This window comes from Anomaloglossus baeobatrachus, chromosome 4 (genome assembly GCF_048569485.1).
Source record: "Anomaloglossus baeobatrachus isolate aAnoBae1 chromosome 4, aAnoBae1.hap1, whole genome shotgun sequence".
In the NCBI taxonomy this organism is placed as follows: domain Eukaryota; kingdom Metazoa; phylum Chordata; class Amphibia; order Anura; family Aromobatidae; genus Anomaloglossus; species Anomaloglossus baeobatrachus.
In genome coordinates this window covers 631,695,929-631,716,187 of record NC_134356.1, presented here as the reverse complement: position 1 = coordinate 631,716,187, position 20,259 = coordinate 631,695,929, and the positions used below count along the sequence as shown (strand labels likewise).

Here is a 20,259-nt window from a genome sequence, read left to right as displayed (position 1 = left end):
GTGGTGTGGTCCGTGAAACACGTGCCAGAAAAAAACGTGCTTTTAAAACAAAAATCATTTTTACCCGGCGTCCAGCGATGTCCTCTGCAGCCCGTTCTCCCTGCTGCTTCTGAGCCGGCTCATTATTGTCGCGCATATTCATGATGCACGACACAGCCGACCCGGAAGCAGCTGCTGCGGGGGTCACCGCCGGCCGGATGCTGCACCGCGGGAGCGATCAGCACCATGGACAGCGGGAGCGCGCACAGGTGAGTAGTTTTCTAAGTGCAATCACGGGCCACGGAGAACGGAGCCCGGATTGCACTTAGACAACCCACGTGTGCCATGAATCACGGCACACGCAGGGACATGTGCGTGTTTTACACGCCAGTGAAAAACGTCACTGTTTTTCACTGACGTGTGAAACGGGCCTTAGATAGCCAAATCTAAAAAAACCCCACTCCAACTTCCAAAAATATTAAGCTTTGATATTTGAGTCTTTTGAGTTGATTGTTGATCAATAAAAAAAAAAATCCTCTAAAATACAATTTGCCTAATAATTCTGCACACGGTGTGGGATGTAAATTAATACATTTTTGAATAAAAATCTATATTTTAATTACCATGATTTCCTTAGCTTATTTAATTTGAATACCTATTTCGGATTATAGTGTATAAAGACTGATGTTGACAAATTCCCTTTAACTATGACAATTTACAAAGATGACTCTGACTAATTAGATTTTGAGCCTTAATCATTTCTTTGGAAAGGGTAACACTTCCTCATGTGGTTATTGTGTAAATACTTGTTATAGTATAAAAAGGCTCCACATTCTACATTATTTATCTCCGGCTTCCAGCAGAGAACATGAAGCTATTGCTGATCATTTCACTGATCCTAGCGGTGGCCATTGGCACCCAAGCCCGGGTTAACAATGACTTTAACAACTGCCTTGGATATTTTTACAAGGCCCATGTCCCCAGTGGCTTTCAAGGCATCGCTAAGTCTGATCTGTTTGATCGCAAGAAGCTTCCAGATGGAATAAATGTAAATGACCTGTCTTCTCCAGCTTATATTTGCCAAACATTTAATGGTTCCAATCGGTTTGCCACCTTGTATGACAGGGGGAGACGTATGCCCCTCTACTCCGCCTACATCATGGACGTAAAAGCCAGCGAATCTGAAAAAACTTGTAAGCGAATCAATACTTTCAGAGTGGAACCTCAGGTGAGTACTTTTATATCTACTTTCATAGGATGCACAATGCTTCATTTTATCTCCATGATAAATCCCGATCGGTTAATCCCAAATGTTAAATTACCTTCGGTTACATAGCATAAAATGAACAAACTCAGGAGCCCATGACACCTGTGACATTGTCTATGTGCTATTTTATTTAGAACTTTAATTTAAGTTTTAAAGGGAATTTGTCAGCAGTATTTTGATAATCTGAGAGCAGCATAATTTAGGGGCTGAGACCCTGATTCCGGCAATGTGTTTGCTGACTGTTTTTTTAGTTTTAATGAAATGAAATGTTGCAGACTGATTGTCTTATACCATTTAGTCCTCCTGTTCTGTGTAACCCTACACCTGTCACTGATTGGCAGCTTTTGGCCTATGCACTGTGTACACAAAAAGCTGGCAATCAGTGGTGTGGGCGGGGTTATACATTAGAGAACTGCTAAATCTGCAGCAGAAAAACTGTGGTTTTATCAAATCTACAACAGGCAGCCCAATAAGTTATATATAACTGGAATGAGGGTCTCTGCCCCTCATCATGCTAATCTCAGATAACATAGCAAAAACCTAAAGGCAGGGAATTTATCACATTCAACAATACTGTGAAATCTGTAGGTAGCATGAAACAGAGTAGGAAAAGTTAAGTAGATTGATAAGGGCCAGCTCCAGGTTTTTGTGTCTCAGTGGGTCCCTTGCACATGCAGACAGACACACAGATACGTACACATACAGGCATACGTACATATACTGTACATATTTGAAGAATTCACAAAAATATATACAGTATAAAAAGATATACGGTACATATACAGTTATATACACTGACATACATAGACACACATTATACATGCACACACAGACACATTAGATATATTTTTAATATGGGGAAGCCGGCAGCAGCCTCACTCCCCTCCCCCGCTGATCTCCATCCAGCTCTGAACGGGCATGTGGCTGTGCAGGGTACGCTGCTTGATGGCCGTCAGACATAGCAGCACTCAGTGCACACAGATCTCTGTTCATACATCACAGGGGAGGCTGGGGGTTACAGCATAAATATCACATGAGAGGCTGAAGGCAAACACATTACTGTGGTGTGAGGCATACAGCACAGGGGTGAGGGGATATACAGCTCTGGGGGGTATACAGCACTGGAGTGGAGGGACGTACAGCTTTGGGGTGGTATGCAGTTCTGGCGTCGGGAACATACAGCTCTGGGGGGTATACAATACTGGGGTTGGAGGACATACAGCTCTGGGGGGTATATTATTATTATCTATTTATAGAGCACCATTGATTTCATGGTGCTGTACATGAGAAGGGGGTTACATATAGAATACATATACAAGTTACAATAGACTAGTATAGAGAGAAGAGGACCCTGCCCTTGCGGGCCTACATTATATAGGATTTTGGGGAGGAGACAGTAGGTGGGGTGTAGGTCCGCACGGTGGTGAGGCGGCAGCTCTGCGCGGTGGTGAGGCGGCAGCTCTGCACGGTGGTGAGGCGGCAGCTCTGCGCGGTGGTGAGGCGGCAGCTCTGCGCGGTGGTGAGGCGGCAGCTCTGCACGGTGGTGAGGCGGCAGATCCACATGGTGGTGAGGCAGCAGGTGTGTACAGTACTGAGATGGGGGGGTATACAGCTCTGGGGGCTATACAACACTGGTGTGGGGCAGCATACAGCTCAGCAGGAAAAAATTAAAACAAAAAATCGCTAGGGGTGAAGCCAAGTAACCAGTCTCCTGTTCCCCTCCAGCGTTTTCACCCTTTTTCGGCGCTACTCTGGTACCATGGCTCCATCTTGTGCATGTAACGTCCAACTACTGTATCTGGAAGTAAGAAGTTACATCACAAGTTCCCAATGCATCTTTATGAGAGCCAGAATGAGGCCAGAATGAGGCTTTCATAGACTTGTATTGAGTTGTGACCTCTGGATCAATGAAACACTGGAGCTGGAGCTGCTGGCAGGTTACAAATCGCTGAACAGGGATAGGGATTAGCCTAGGGACCCCTAGCTTGAGGGACAGCTCAGAAACACACTATCCTTCTTACCAAACCGTCATTGCAATGACATCGTGAAGCTAAAACAACTTTACCACCAGTGAAGCCGCTAGCTTTTTTCTGAAAAAACCCTGCCTAGGAAAACCTCGGCTGGTGCACTGACATCTTAAAGACACCGTGTGCACATGCCCTAATATAGATTTAAAAAAAAAGACAAAAATTAAGAAAACTTGGTGCAGATCAAAAAAAGAATAAAAACACCAAAAACTAGACAAAAAAAGACGTAAATGCAATTCTGAATTGGGCCCTAAATTTTAGCTTGTGCAAACATAGACATTTTCTGTAATTATGGCCAAAGTACGTCTATTGATTAGATCTATGGAATAAAAGAGTAAGGACATGACTTTCTTTTACAGTTGGCTTATCGAGGAGTGACGGAAAACATGGAATTTGTAATGGATGCAAGGAGTGGATTACAGAAGTATAACTGGGATAAGAAGATTGGAGAAAGAAAAGAAGAGAACAGACCTATGTACCTGTTAAGAACAAGTCAGGCACTTGATTATGACTATGGAAACACAACATACGATAGGGGGCATCTAAACCCCTGTGGGCACCATACTGTCAGTCGCGATGAATATAAAGCGACATTCACCCTGACCAATGCAGTACCAATGGTACGAGAGATAAATCAAGTTTGGAGTGTATATGAAAATGAGATGATTAACATGTTAACAGATCAAAACGAAAAAATATACGTAATAACGGGGATTGTACCGGGGAATGTACCGATAAAGGAGGGTGGATTATCTGCTCCGACTCATGTGTGGAACGCCTATTGCCACGTAGATAAGAATGGTAAACCTAAAGGGGTCGGAGCTGCACTTGTTCAAAATACAATGGGTAGCAAAATTGGGAAATTTAACAATATTGGTGATTTTCAAAAGAAACTGCAAGACTTTCTGGGTGTTATTAATATTGAGCTATTTAGCAATGGCTGTAAGCCTGAGAAATAATGAGCTCCTCTCTGCTATATTACCGACTATATAATCGTTAGCTCCTGAATTGTAACATGGGACTGATTTGTTTTTTCGATGCTATGAATTCATTATGTAATCCTTTATTCTCCATTACAGCAATATATAACAAATAATAATAAATCACTTTTTATCGCATTATACAGTTGTATTGTTTTATTTGATTTCAGCAATAAAATCGTAATGTAGAAAATTGAAGATTTGCCAGCACGACCTATAGTATTAATTGAATGTGCAAGTGTAAAGGCCCCGTTACACGCAACGACGTATCTAATGATATATTGCCGGGGTCACGGATTCCGTGACGCACATCTGGCATCGTTAGCGACGTCGTTGCGTGTGACACCAACGAACGGCCGTTAACGATGGAAAATACTCACCTAATCGTCCATCGTTGACACGTCATTCCTTTTCAAAATATCGTTGATTGTTGAGGACGCAGGTTGTTCGTCATTCAGCACACATCGCTACGTGTGACACCTCGGGAACGACGAACTACAGCTTACCTGTGGCCACCGTCAATGCGGAAGGAAGGAGGTGGGCGGGATGTTACGGTTCGCTCATTTCAGCTCCTCTGCTTCAATTGGGCGGCCGCTTAGTGACGCCGCTGTGACGCCGCACGAACTGCCCCCTTAGAAAGGAGGTGGTTCGCCGGCAACAGCGACGTCGCTTGGCAGGTAAGTCCCTGTGACAGGTACGAGCGATGTTGTGCGCCACGGGCAGCGATTTGTCCGTGACGCACAACCGACGGGGGCGGGTATGCTTGCTAGCGATATCGCTGCGTGTAACGGGGCCTTTAGACTGAATACAAGAATTTCACTGTTACTACACATAAATACATGGGGCTCTTCAAGGGACTCTGTACAAGCCAAGTACATATACTGTATAAAGATCCTGGTGTGGGTGGGGTTAGCTTTTACAGCTCTGCTGCATTGTTAAATCTATCATTTATGATTGTGTCAGAACGGCTGCACCTAGTCACCTAAGTGATACGCTGTTGGATTCAGGGTCTCTTTGCCCACATCATGCTGCTGTCATATCAGGTAGCAAAAATCTGCTGACAGATTCCATTTAAAGCTCACCAATTACCAAGATTTTCCTAAATAACCAAAAGTCAGTGCTATACTGGCACTATCAGGCTGAATCTATACATACCTTTAGTTGTCAGCTCGGATGTATAAGTTTTGAAACACAAGCAAGTAAAGCATGTAAAATGAACAGTTTTTTGATTGGCAGCAACTGCAGCAGCTGATAGCTGGGGTGGGGTTTCATAGTGATTCCCACCCTCCTGCCTGTCCATCCTCCCCCTATTATTTATGCTAATTCCATTATAGAAGTGTTTTACTAATGGTTGTGGCTATAAATAATGGTGGCTAAAAGGACCTGTACTAACGTCATACCCATGTGACCAATAGGGGCGGAGCCTCATCCAAAGTTGGCTGAGGCTCCACTCCTATTGGTCACAAGGGTATGATGTCAGCAAGGTCCTTCTAGCCACCATGATTTATAGCCACAACCTTCTATAATGGGATTAGCATAAATAATAAGGGGAGGAAGGACAGGCAGGAGGGCAGAATAATTTTCAAACCACACCCCAGCTATTAGCTGCTCAGCAGCAGCTAATCAAAAAACTTCATTTTACAAGCTTTACTTGCTTGTGTTTCAAAAACTATACATCTTAGCTGACAACTAAAGGTATGTAAAGAATCAGCATGATAGTGCCAGTATAGGACTGGCTTTAGGTTATATAGGAAAATCCTGGTGACTGGTGTGCTTTAAAGGGAATCTGTCAGCAGGGTTTGCTACCTGATATGACAGCAGCATGATGTAGGCAAGCAGACCCTGAATCCAACAATGTATCACTTAGATTACTGGGTGCAGCCGTTCTGACACAATCATAAATGATACATTTAGCAATGCAGCAGAGCTGAAAAAGCTAACCCCACCCCCACCAGACTCTTTATACAATGTCTATAGAGAGTGAGCGGCTGCTAATCACAGATGGGGGGGGTGTCCCCAGTGGCGTAGCAAAGGGGGGGCGGAGAGGGTGGCAAGTGTCAGGAGGGCGGCATTTTGGCCACTCGCCTTCAGTTCTGCTGCTCCCGGGCCGAGTTCCAGGGACCGCAGTCCTCGGCAGGAAACTGTGGCAGCCGTCACTTTAAGGCGCGCAGACCACAGCATCCTCCTGGTTTGAGCTTCATCTGTGGGCGGAGCTACCGCTTGGCCTGCTCAGTCCCACAGATGAAGGAGGCGCAGTGCCAGCCAGCGACCTCCGGTGCTGTGTGGGCCCCCTCTCCTCCATGACCGAGCAGTAAGTGCTAAACCCCCCCACTCGACCTGTATGTTCCCTCCCAACCACCCGGTTTATGTGCCCCACTGAGCTGTATGGGCTTCTCCCCCCCAGGTGTATGCCCTGCCCCCCCGGCCGTATGTGTCATGTGCGGGCCCCCAAGAGCCGTGTGTGTGGGCCCCCAAGAGCCGCGTGTGTGGGCCCCCAAGAGCCGAGTGTGTGTCTATATGTGCAGCACAGTTGTGTGTGTCTGTATACAGCAGAGTTGCGTGTGTCTGTCTGTATGTATGCAGCAGAGTTGTGTGTGTCGGTCTGTATGTATGTATGCAGAATTGTGTCTGTATGTATGCAGCAGAGTTGTGTGTGTCTGTATGTATGCAGCAGAGTTGTGTGTGTCTGTATGTATGCAGCAGCTACAGAGCTGTGCGTCTGTCTGTATGTATTCAGCAGACGTGTGTGTGTCTGTCTGTATGTATGCGGCAGAATTGTGTCTGTATGTAGGCAGCAGAATTGTGTCTGTATGTATGCAGCAGAATTGTGTCTGTATGTATGCAGCAGAATTGTGTGTGTGTCTGTATGTATGCAGCAGAGTTCTGTTTGTCCATATGTATGTATGCAGCAGAATTATGTGTGTATGTATGCAACAGAATTGTGTGTGTGTGTGTGTGTTTGCAGCAGAATTGTGTGTCTGTATGTATGTAGCAGAGTTGTGTGTGTGTGTGTGTGTCTGTATGTAGCAGAGTTGTGTGTGTCTGTCTGTATGCAGCAGAGTTGTGTGTGTGTGTGTCTGTATGCAGCAGAGTTGTGTGTCTGTCTGTATGCAGCAGAGTTGTGTGTGTCTGTATGCAGCAGAGTTGTGTGTGTCTGTATGCAGCAGAGTTGTGTGTGTCTGTCTGTATGCAGCAGATTTGTGTGTGTCTGTCTGTATGCAGCAGAGTTGTATGTGTCTGTCTGTATGCAGCAGAGTTGTGTGTGTCTATCTGTATGCAGCAGAGTTGTGTGTGTCTGTGTCTGTATGCAGCAGAGTTGTGTGTGTCTGTGTCTGTATGCAGCAGAGTTCTGTGTGTCTGTGTCTGTATGCAGCAGAGTTGTGTGTGTCTGTATGTATGCAGCAGAGTTGTGTGTGTCTGTCTGTATGCAGCAGAGCTGTGTGTGTGTATAGTAGGCCTACATGTGTGTAAAAAGGTGAAAGTCTAGGACTAATAGCAGCAGTCTACAATTAGATCTTTGATTGTAGTTCCATGAAAAATAAATATTTTAATGGCTTTCTGGATTTTTTAAGGTTTCTGGATTATTGACGGCCAACGGAGGGGGGCGGCAAATTTGATGACCGCCCCGGGCGGCAAAAGCAGTAGATACGCCACTGGGTGTCCCACATCTGGGCTCACGCTCTGCTGTGTCCCAGAAAAGATAAGCTACTGGTGTGAAAACAAATATTGCAAGTAAAGAGTTCTAGGCCTTGACAAGACAGACATTGTTGAATTCTATGGTTTAATCCCTAGAGCATGCTGTCTTCAGATTATATAGTAAAAACCTGCTGACAGATTCCCTTTAAGTGCACATTCCCAGATACTAGTTTCCCATCTAACTCCTCCCGTCTCTAGCGCTATAAAGCTATAGAGCTGTCAATCATAGGAGAGGGGGTGGAGTTAGAGGGAACCAAGGCAAGCGGTACTTAAATTATTGGTCACACCCAGGTCCACCTAGCACCTGCATTTTGTTTGAATCATTATTCTGTGCTGACAGACTCCCTTGAAAGAGGACCTGTCACTAGATAAAAATGGTCAGTATTTGCTCTTATTTATTCCCACTTTTTGCTTGAGCATTTAGTATGTTTCTTTTTTTGTTTGCTTGGTATTTTGTTTTTGCTTTTCAAGTCGACCATCCAGTTCCAGAGATATGAAATGTGTAATTTAGTGCTAATTTTTATGGAAGAGTTGCTTACCAAAAGGGGTGTGGCCTACAGAGTAATTATGCAGTGCAGCCTAATGACACACCCCTGAGGATTCCTTGAACCACACCCCCTTTCTAAACACCATGGAAATTAGCACTAAATAAAAAGGCACATATCTCTGCAATTGTATAAAGGATCTAAAAATTTAAAATTAAGGGGAATTACATAGGAGCAAAAAATGGCCACATTTGACCTGGTGAAAGGTCTTATTTAAAGAGCATCTTTTTCATGATAAGTATAATGTAGCGCCCCTGAGACAATCAGGGAGATAAAAGGTACTGCATCCCCACCAGGATGAAGGGCCTACCCCCAGGGACCCAGAAGACCAGTGCTGGTAACAACCAGACATTCCAGTAAAACCCTATTTTTCCCCAAATTCCCCATAGACTGGTACCAAGCTAAGGTTGGACCGATGGATGGCCACTTAGAAGTCCACTAGATGACCAGGTGGGAGGGGCAGACAGTGGACAGTCAGTCAGTTAGTGAGTTGAGTCGGTGAAGGAGGAAGCGAGTAAAGCACTAACAGGAATGCGACAGTGACCTGAGGGCCTACAGGGTTCACGCTACCGTCATAAGGACTACCGTTAAAAGACTACCAGGAGGCGACCCCCAACCGCTCCAAGCCACAGGGACCCACCAAACAAAGACAGGTGCAGGGGAAAGAAGCCACCAGGTCACTAAACCGGCACTGGGACTAACGGGACCAGCGGTTGACACCAGCCGGCCTCGGGTGACCAGTTTCCAGGTTACTGTCAGTAAAGGAACCAGTAACACTGCAACCCCTTGTGTGGCCTACATTCTCTCAACACATATCTACATCACCTATCCTCTAGGACCTGGCCCTGCTTGCGGAGGACCCAACATCCAGGCTGCCACCAACACCAGCCCCAGTAGCAAGAACTGTGCAGTGGCGGCTCCATACACATAGCTGCAAACCGCAAGTGGCATCACGTCTAAACTTTATTCAAAATCCCCTGTAAAAATTCCCCTTTTAAAATGCACCCAGTGCACGGAACCGGGCAATGGCCACCAAGTGACATTTCCCCAGTTATACACCGCCCGGGACCGAGTACCCCATAACCCTGGGCGACACAGTTTTTTCCTGGCGTCACGAACAGGATTGAACTGGACCCGGTTACACCGGGTGACGTGTGCCTTAAAGACTGTGTTTTATGGACTGTATTTTATTACTGGTGAAACCGCCGGCATTTTTTGGTGTAAAAAGTAACTGTGCCACAGCAGTGAGAAAGGCGCAAAAAGAAACCCCGCCCACGACTCCTGTAAACGCGAGCGGAAGGGGGCAGTAACCTGACTCGGAAGTTCCCGAGGTGCTCCAGTCCCACGAGAGAGTGGTGAGAAACGCCAAGGGAGAACAGGAAGATGCCGGCGCCTGACAGCGGGAATGCAGCAGGGCCTGCTCCGGTAGCACAGGCGACAGCGCCCGGTGCCGGAGCGGGGGACATCGATTATGCCAATCACCCTGCCGTATGTCCCCGGAGCGGCGTGGCTGCCCCAGTATGATGGCAAACCAGATGCCTTACCTAGGTTCAGAAAGAAAATATGCCCCGTGTTGGACATGTATGCAATGACTGGCAAGCAACGAGCGTCTGTTGTGCTGGGACAGTTGACGGGTGCAGAAGAGCTGGAAGTAGAGACCTGGTCAGATGTGGATCGGGAATCAGTGACTACCATCTTTGAAAAGTGTTAAAACTTGCTTTTGAAACCCAGGCAGAGCTGAGAATGAGATTTTACAACTGCAGGCAAAGACCCCAGGATAGCATCAGAGACTATGCGTTAAGATTGCAAGCAGCACTGCGGGCATTGAAGCATGTCGGTGATCCAGCAGGGAATAATGTGACGCCCTGGCCTATCAGGTCGTCACAGGGTATTGTGAAATCTGCCCTTCTGTACAGTATCCACCTCCTCCTTGGTTACGGCTCACTGACCTTTGGTGTTGCCAAGAACAAGCTAATCAAAATCCTAGAAACGCTCTGCACCACACCCACCAGACACGCCTGTGGCTAACCTAAAGGGAATAGGGTCTCCCACTTGTGGGGTTGGTAAGGGGCGGTCAGAAGTGTCAGGAGACAGTCAGTAGTAAAGTGGTGACTCGAGAGAGGAGAGGTCAGGAGCTGGGCTCCTTGAGACTGTTGAGGACAGGAATTGAGTATACAAAAATACTTAATTCAGCCATTTCATAGACTCAGGTATATAGTCTAGCAGATGTGAACTAACACACATACTGTATTTGTGAATGCTTTTGTTTCTTACTAACATGTATATATGTATATTGCATATTCAGTGATTTTTCCTTAGACACAGTATATATATATAGCTTGAAGATGGCTGCTGCTTCCTATTTTGCACATGGGACGATGGACAAAAGAAATTCCTGGAGTCTGGACTGTCCACTCAAAGAGAGGATATGCAGATCCTATACATCATGAAGCCCTGCGATACTTGATTGGACTAAAACTTTTGTTTACACCCCCTTACTGCTCGGTCTAGAGTTTTTTTTCAAATAATAAAGACCACTTGGTCAGAGCCAGTCATGGAGATAGATGTAACTGACTTGCTGTCCAGTAATTTAGTCTCGAAGTGCACTCATGACATTTTAATTTGAAACAGCAGCCAGATCCTGAGAGACCTTTTGAGTCTCACCATCATCATCATCATTTTGAACCTGGACAGTTGGCGCCCAACGTGGGGCCACCGAGAAGGGTGAGTCAGAGCTTCCATTTTCCGGACGTCTGGGGGCTACTCCACAAGTATCCATGTGTCGCTCGATAGGATTGATCCCCCTCCATTCCGCGGTAAGCATCATATACATTGTGTGTGCTGTTTTACCTGTGGTTCGAGAGACACCTGGCGAAAGGGGGTGGTCACTAGTCCAGAGAATGGTAGTGCACCGGAGACCTAACGGTGTGACTGTCACTCGCCGGTGACCTAGAGAAGGACCCAGCCCCCATAGGGGCTAGGCGTAGGTGTTAAAGGATCTGACTGTCTGTATTTCTGAGTTGTATAGAGGGAGAAATCAGGGGGGGGCTTTTTGAGTAGCTGTTGATTTGTATGTAGTGTATGGTTAATCAGGCTTGTGATTTTTCTGTTTGGTTCTCGGAGAGTTAATTGTTATTGTTCACGGAGGGCTCTGCTGTAAGATAGAAACAGAGCAGGGTCGAATTACGCAACTAGTGCTTACAGTCTCTCACTAAGAGAGAAGAGAAAGGTGGGGGTCACTTATTCACGCAGCTACATCCCTTCGCTGAGAACAGAAAAGAGCAGGAAGCAAGGAAGAAGGGGGGTCATGTGCCCAGCAGAGAGGCAGAGGGAGAGGAAACTGAGCCTAGGGACGCAGCTGCTGTCTTTGTTCTGTGAAAAAGAAGGGGGGTCAGCTACCCACTGCCTTTACATTGAGAAAGCAGGAAGGAAGGGGAAAGAAAGGAGGGGTCGATTGCCTACTGCTGCATGTGTATATGTATGTGTATATATATATATATATATATATATATATATACATGTATCAACTAGCTGGCTTATGCGTTTTTCAGAATTTTGTAATTGTTGGTTTGTTTTTGGAACAGAGAGATAAGGGAATCGGCGTGTCCCCAGTGTTTTTTTAACACATCGATTTCTGTGTTTATAGCCGGTAATAGGAACACGTGGAGAACGGTATTAGTATCCACGTGTTGGACGCCGAAATGTGCGTCCTCTATACACGGGAAAGAGGGGGAGGGATTCCGGTGGTGGTAAATAAGTGTTTTGAATCAGCGTATTTCCCTGAGTATTAATTCATGCACTGTTATGTAAAAAGCCGGAAATAGGAACGTACGAGGAACGTTTTGTGTTCGTACGTTGGACGTCTAAGTGTGTCCTTATTGCATAACAGGGAGGAGGGAAAAAGGGTTCAGTTGGAACCGGCCGGTCCAATTAGAGCACTGTATACGCTGTTCAAAAAATAAATATGTTGTTTTTAGTAGGAGCTGAGAACGCTGTCGCCCTAGTTACAAAAAAAAAAAGGAGAGAGAGTGCGGAAAAATATATGAAAGATTGTAAAACATTGTGTAAAATCGTTGGACTACCACTAGATGGCAGGCTGCAACCCATGTACTGAAGTTCAGATTAAATCTCCAGTGAGGGTATACTGGAGGACAAAGACCCTATTCACTGTGTGTTGCTGTTTGTAGAATCACTAAATGTCTTTCTCCAACTGTGCCCCATTGTTCTCCTTCTCTAGGAGTTACTGTATCCAGTATTAACCAAACCCCTCCTTTGCATTCTGTAATGCAAACTAGTTTAGAGCCCTTAAAAGTAACACCCCTGGCACCGCCCGTAGTTTCAGCCACTCCCAGTACACCCAGGGAGTCACAACATGGATGCTACACCCGGAAGTCAGGTACCTGGAACTTCCTGTGGCAGCCGTCTTGCTACACCCACTGATGGCAGTACACCTCATAAGCCACACCCCTCGTAATGGCTCTTTGTTCAAAGCTCTCCACCCATCCCCGGTGGGAGGTGTTCTCTGGTATATATGACTAACACATTTGAATAAGTATAAAACAGTATATTTGTTTACTCAGCTATCCAATAAATGCAAGTCAAAGATAAGTAAGTGAAACTTTTACAGAATTGATGAATAGAAAGATATCTGTTCATATAAAATCAATTGGTATTTTAGAAGTCCTGCAGCATTATATCATAAAATAAAATAGAGGAAGGTAAATATATATCTTTGTACTGTGCTAGTTAATTTAAAACAAAAATTGTAAACAGCTTACCCCCACTGATGTCAAAATGTATCAAATCCATTTGTAAAAAGAAATAAGGAAAAATGTATAATGCATCCAATGTAGATATGGGAAATGGATGTGTTCACTGCTACGTCTTTGTTATAACAAAGGATGAGTTTTTTTTCTTCTTCCTCTCTTGCTTTTAAGAGATAAGGATGGAATGTGTCTTTCCCCAATAGTGACGTAAGTTTGGTTTAACCCTTAGAGTTCAGGATTTCACATTTTTAGTTTACTGCTTATACCTGAATGGGGAATATTAGATTTCATGGGATGTGCGATTTAATTTCTGTGTTGTTTTGTTTTTTAATGGCGATTTATTCGAACAATATATTTTTATTTTGTGACTCTATCCCCTTTTCTGTTTTTACGATTATTTCTAAACAATTTATATATATTTGCAGGTTAGCCGCCCAGTCACAGCTGTCATTTAATCACGTCTCAGTTATTTCTATTATGAAAGGTTTTTCTTTTCTTTATGGATACAGTGTTTATTGTAAGGTTTTAAAATTCCCCAGCAATGTGTATTGTTGTAAGATATACATTATTTTCAGTGTTTGTTCATTTTTAGTTTTAGTATGTAGCTAATTTATTACCTGCTGTTTTATTTTTCTTTTAGGGAATACCAGTATAAAAACTCTGAATTTTGCCATATTGGTAAATAAACAATTAAACAAGGGGGGAATAAGGTATTAATTATATTCTCCAGTTTCTTCGAGGGCGCAGCAGGCATATTAGATAGGTTTTGAAGCTGACCTTTTTCCCATAGGCTATGTTTATTAGATTACTATGAGGTATATCTGTTAACTGAAATGGGAAAAATCTTGTCTTATATGTTTATTTGTTTATTTATTTAGTATTTTCAGTCATGTGAAGTATAGATGACCACTAACTGTATCATGGTCAGAGTTAAAGTTATAAGAATGATCTAATGTATATTTTTTAGTTTTTGTTTATATAGATGGAACAAGATGTTGGTCGATTCTGCACTAGATATGCTGCTGTTTACACAACATGAGGTAGTCTAAATTTGAGCCACTAACTCCCCTTCTATCGATACAGGAGGCAGTGATGTATTAAATGCCCTCTCTTGATGGGTGGAGCGGGAGTGGGTAAGAGTTTTTAGATGTGTATGTAGGTTGTAGATTTTTTTCCTGTTGTCAAATGAGCTAGGTATGCTGAAGAGAAAGTCTAGATCTGTGCTGATGGAATCGGATGGAGATCACCGCACAGGTGCAGCTGACCAAGAAGCAGTGAACAGGCCTAGAGTTGAGAGTCTTTCACCAATACCGACCATGCCTCGGTGACACCTGTCACATCGTTAGTGACTTCTGTCACTCCTTGTGTTCTTAAATCCCTACAGGAACAAGCAACACAACAAGGAATGGAGTGTGACATGCAGGGAGCCAGCTGACTGAGGAAGGTCTGTGGATAAAGGGTGGTGAGCTTTCTCTGCCATGAGAGCTCTTCTTAATGATGGCCCAGGTAACATCTGTGAAAGACAATTGTCAGTGTGTGCTTTGGTGACACCAGGGTTCAGTACTCAGGTGGGCAGATTCACCCAGTCTTGTAAGACATGTGCCTAAAACGAAGTGAGGAGGAGAATTGTAAAGAGTCCGTAGAAACACCCTGCACCTGCTCTACCCATTTTTAGAGACTGCAAACTGATTATAGATGTATATCATGAGCACGTTGTATGCAAGTCTGTGCGTGTTGTGTAAGTTTCCCTCCAAGTTTGGTCAGAGGCTTTCCAGTGCAGAAAACGATATTATTGCTGAGAAGCACATGAAGTTGGAATGTAAAAAAAAAATGTGTTTACAAAAAGTGTATATTTTATAGAAAAGTGGAAATTAGTAAATCGTGTATAAAATGTATATGTTTTGTTTTCTTTTCGTAATAAACAGGTCTTTATGTAAGATGTTTTTGGTTTAACACAGGCATGTACAATTTTTATATAATTGACTGAATAGTGTGATAATCAGGTGTATTTTCCAATTCCAGATCTTAAATCAGAGCTATTGGCATATGGTCTCCAGTCAGCAGACTGATTGATCCTAAATGACAAGTGAGAAAGAGCCATGAGTCAACACTAGATGAGCCGATCCAACCGCAGAAAAATGTATGGATCCACGCCTCGCATTGCAAAAGGGTTGATCAACCAGAGCTGCACTGAGTGTTCTGCTCATACTTATCCTTTTCAGAAAACCCTGTACAGTCTCAGACCATTATTGCCAGAACAGTTAGAAGAGAGGACTTAGAGAACCTTGAGACATGGGAAAGTCCAACTACAAAGGGTGAGGACTCTCCTAGGAGTCCTTGGTCTCAAACCGGTGAAGAAAACCCCTTTCCCCTTTCCGCCCATGCCTCAACGTTCAGTTAGGCAGGTTTTTCAACAGATCTTTCTACCTCTCTTCTTAAGGGAACACAGTACCCTTAGAATTCAGAAATGGCAGAAGTAAGTCTTTAGGGGGGACTGTTGAGGACAGGAATTGAGTATACAAAAATACTTAATTCAGCCATTTCATAGACTCAGGTATATAGTCTAGCAGATGTGAACTAACACATATTTGTGAATGCTTTTGTTTCTTACTAACATGTATATATGTATATTTCATATTCAGTGATTTTTCCTTAGACACAGTATATATATATAGCTTGAAGATGGCTGCCGCTTCCTGTTTTGCACATGGGACGATGGACAATAGAAATTCCTGGAGTCTGGACTGTCCACTCAAAGAGAGGATATGCAGATCCTATACATCATGAAGCCCTGCCCTGCGATACTTGATTGGACTAAAACTTTTGTTTACACCCCCTTACTGCTCGGTCTAGAGTTTTTTTTCAAATAATAAAGACCACTTGGTCAGAGCCAGTCATGGAGATATATGTAACTGACTTGCTGTCCAGTTATTTAGGTTATTTAGTCTCGAAGTGCACTCATGACATTTTAATTTGAAACAGCAGCCAGATCCTGAGAGACCTTTTGAGTCTCACCATCATCATCGTCATTTTGAACCTTGACAAGACTACTAGGTGGCAGACGTTGGTCTGGACCTGGTTGGAGCTGGACCCCGGTCGCAGGGGATCGTGACAAGGGGTACGGACTGTCGAGGAGGACAGCCGACAGCCTTGTGCCATCACCGGGCAGGAGCTAGGGGACGTCGGGGTACGTGGACCCTAGATCAGGAAGGAGCTTCAGGCGTCCTGACAATTTACCCTACGAGGACGGAGTCTTCAAGATCCGTTCTCTACCTGCTCCAAAAGCGGGGTACTAGTGTACCGCCCCGCACTTGGCTGCAGCCGAGCGGCTCGGATCCGGGCTCGGGTGTGTGTCGGTGGCTCGAGCGTCTCCGGACCGGGGGTCACGTCGCTCTGTGAAGGGGTTATTCTGGTGAGTGGGTGGGTGTACGGACGGGGCCGCTATAGAGATTGTTCGTGACGCCACCCACGGGTTGTGGTGATTATTGGCACCACCGCTGCTGGTGATGGTGGGGGCTCCTGGGTGCGGTGTTGTGGCACAGCTAGGTGTTGAACCCCCTCCGTGGGTAGGGGATGTGGGTCCCGGGGCCCGCTGGGGTGAAGATGATGCCCGAGGGGTGCAGGACAGGGCGGCGTAGCGCGGTGCGGTGCCAGAGGGCACTGGTGTACTCACTCTGATTAAACACACTGGAGTCACTGGTAATCCAAAACGGGATTGTGGTCGGTGCCCGCAGCCGGCTGCATTGTTCCCCCCTACTCGGGTTGATGGTGTCCGTCTTTCTCCTGCACCTCTGTAAGCTGTGTGACTACAATGCCTGAACAACTGTAGTCCGCTCCCCGACTTGTGGATACCGAAGGAGCCCTTTTGCCTGCAGGCGCTGGCCCGTGGGACTCTGGTGCCTGGGCGGTGGCTTCCTATCCCCCACGGTGGGCTGTTGCATTCTCTCGGGACTTGGGGTGGGAATGGACCTATAGTCCAGATCGCAATCAGTTAATTTGACTTGGTCCAGTTGCTTCTGGGCCTTGTACAGGGTCTGAGTACCCTTTCCTTTCCTGGTGCTCCGGTTTTGGTTTGACTCCCCGATTCGGTACCGGCGGGCTGCTACCCTGCCCCGGTGCCTTGACGGTTCCGCCGGTTCTACTCCCTTCCTCCTGCAGACGGCCACCACCGCCTGTCTCCTGGCCACAGGGTCCTTAGGCTCCAACCTAGACCCTGTCAGACTTCTTCTCCTTTCCTCTCCCTAACTCACACTCCACTCTCCTCTCCTGTACTTTACTGTACTGAACTGTACTCAACTGTACTGAACTGTCTGGTATTCGCCACCCCTGACCATCAATCGTAGTCGGTGGGCGTGGCCAACCGCCTTACTCCGCCCCCGGGTGTAGACGTCTGGTACAGATGGGAGTGACTCAGGGTTTTTGGGTGACTGCTGGTACCTTTTTGGGGAACAGGTGTAGTGTAAGGGCCTACCTGTGACCCCCTGGCTAGTCCAGGGCGTCACATTCCCCCTTGGTTTAATGCAGACCGTCCACGGGCTGCCGGGCCACCAACACCGGGTTTATTTTTCTTTGCTTTTTAACTGTAAAGGTAGAAAAACGGTAAACATTTACAATTATACTAACAATATTTACATCAAGCAAGCTTTGTATTCAGGTCTTCCCATTATGGGAGGTATTCACTTTAACGTTACGTAACATCTTTAATAACAACGGGAACGGGTCCATGTCCTTCCGCTTTCCTACTCAAGCAACCTAAGCCTTGATGCTGCGCCTAAGAAACAGGCAGCACCCCTTTTCCCCAGTCTGGAAACGGGAACTGGCCCAGGTCACCCAAGCGGAACGGGTACGGGACTTCGCACCCGGCAGTCACTCAGAGGCCCCACGTCCAGGGGACCCCTGACCCGGAGGATCGCCACCGGTTTCAGTGGTGGCGGGCCTTGGCCATCATCTTCCCACAGGCCCATCCTCCAACCAGCCTCTCCGGAGACTGGCAACAGCGGGAAGGCAATAAGGAGGGTATTAATTACAAGCCCAAAAGTTTTTGGGTTGGCTTGTGAGTTCTCAGCCTTGTCTATTTTTAATGGGACATAACGGGCAAAAACAAAGTCCCAAAGGGGACGGGCAGTTTTGTAGCTTTAAACACCGCTACCTTAATCTTCTTCGTGCAGCTCTTCCTCCGGGCGGGGGTCATCATCCTCCGACGCGGACTCGACCTCCGCCTCAAACATTTCCAGCATGCAACAGGCCTGGCAGGAGAAGGCCATCCGGTACCCATTTCCCCCGCACCGCGGGACATATGTAGTCTCCACGTCGATAAGGCCGGGGGCCTCCTCACCTTCTGAGGCCGGTTCTGTGTCGGGCCCAGAGTCACTGCTATCCGTCTCTGCGCGGTCAGGCCTCACTCCCATCTTGGCCGGGCGGACTGCCGGGGCCATCTTTCCCTATGCGACAGGCGGGTTGCCGCCAGCTGCCACAGCCTCCGGGTTTGCCGCTCCTTCAGCCACCCCGACCTCCGGATCTTCTCGAATCGGCGCCTTGGGTTCCGCTGCCATTTTAGGGGGCAGCGGGCCAGGCAGACTAGCAGCGGCGGTCAACATGGGCGATGGAAGAGACCACATAGGGGCCAGGGGTAGACCGGGTCCCTCAGCCACAGCGGCCGATCCCTTGGGGACATAGGGGCATGGGTCACTTACCAGCTCCACTAAAATGGTCTCCATCTCCGCCACCCAGTGCTTCATGAGGAAGCGCACCTGCATTTGGAGGCGGCAGCACATCTCTGCGGTCTGGGCTTCCACCTACGCTGCTGTTCCGTGCGCGGGGTTCGGGATCTCGAGCTGCTCGAACAGGGCGGACATGCTGCTGCACCTTCGGGGTCCAGGAACACAACGGGTGGCAGAGTCCTGGAATCCCTGCCCTTTTATCTCCTCAGTCACATGAGGCAAAATCTTCGTCCGCCCCCCCTTAGTTTCTTCCAGGCACTCTCTTTTCTTTTTGCAGCACCGCTCTGTTCCCAGGGGGCGGGGCGTCGCTTCACGCTCTTTTCGGGGACAAAGGAGGCTGAGGCGGGAAACTTTGCGCCCAAAGATGGCGACTTCTCCGATTTTTTCAGTGGGATGCTGCTGACGGTAAGTTCAAGGCGCACTTCCACGGGTAAGTGGACTGGTTCTATCCTGTTCGTGACGCCAGAAGAGACAATGTGTACCGCCCCTGCAGCCGAACGGCTCGGATCCGGGCTCGGGTGTGTGTCGGTGGCTCGAGCGTCTCCGGACCGGGGGTCACGTTGCTCTGTGAAGGGGTTGTTTTGGTGAGCGGGTGGGTGCGCGGCCGGGGCCGCTATAGAGATTGTTCATGACGCCACCCACGGGTTGTGGTGATTATTGGCACCACCGCTGCTGGTGATGGTGGGGGCTCCTGGGTGCGGTGTTGTGGCACAGCTAGGTGTTGAACTCCCTCCGTGGGTAGGGGATGTGGGTCCCGGGGCCCGCTGGGGTGATGATGATGCCCGAGGGGTGCAGGACAGGGCGGCGTAGGGCGGTGCGGTGCCAGAGGGCACTGGTGTACTCACTCTGATTAAACACACTGGAGTCACTGGTAATCCAAAACGGGATGGTGGTCAGTGCCCGCAGCCGGCTGCATTGTTCCCCCCTACTCGGGTTGATGGTGTCCGTCTTTTTCCTGCACCTCTGTAAGCTGTGTAACTACGATGCCTGAACAACTGTAGTCCGCTCCCCGACTTGTGGATGCCGGAGGAGCCCTTTTGCCCGCAAGCGCTGGCCCGTGGGACTGGTGCCTGGGCGGTGGCTTCCTATCCCCCTCGGTGGGCTGTTGCCTTCTCTCGGGAGTTGGGGTGGGAATGGACCTATAGTCCAGACCGCAATCAGTTAATTTGACTTGGTCCAGTTGCTTCTGGGCCTTGTACAGGGTCTGAGTACCCTTTCCTGGTGCTCCGGTTTCGGTTTGACTCCCCGATTCGGTACCGGCGGGCTGCTACCCTGCCCC

At 47.1% G+C, this 20,259-nt stretch overlaps 1 protein-coding gene across 1 annotated transcript; it reads left to right on the top strand.

The window, feature by feature from the left end:
- The first annotated feature begins 843 nt into the window (after positions 1 to 843).
- LOC142301961 (endonuclease domain-containing 1 protein-like) lies at positions 844 to 4,381 on the top strand. Its single transcript, XM_075343025.1, has 2 exons — positions 844 to 1,207; positions 3,633 to 4,381. Exons 1-2 carry the CDS (start codon positions 848 to 850, stop codon positions 4,230 to 4,232), a joined length of 960 nt encoding a protein of 319 aa, XP_075199140.1. The 5' UTR covers positions 844 to 847; the 3' UTR covers positions 4,233 to 4,381.
- Positions 4,382 to 20,259: the final 15,878 nt, after the last annotated feature.

Excerpts from the sequence above, each read along its gene's own strand:
- LOC142301961 (XM_075343025.1), top strand. The coding sequence starts at position 848 with ATGAAGCTATTGCTGATCATTTCACTGATCCTAGCGGTGGCCATTGGC. Across the intron at positions 1,208-3,632 it reads CTTTCAGAGTGGAACCTCAG|TTGGCTTATCGAGGAGTGAC; the intron begins GTGAGTACTTTT and ends TTTCTTTTACAG.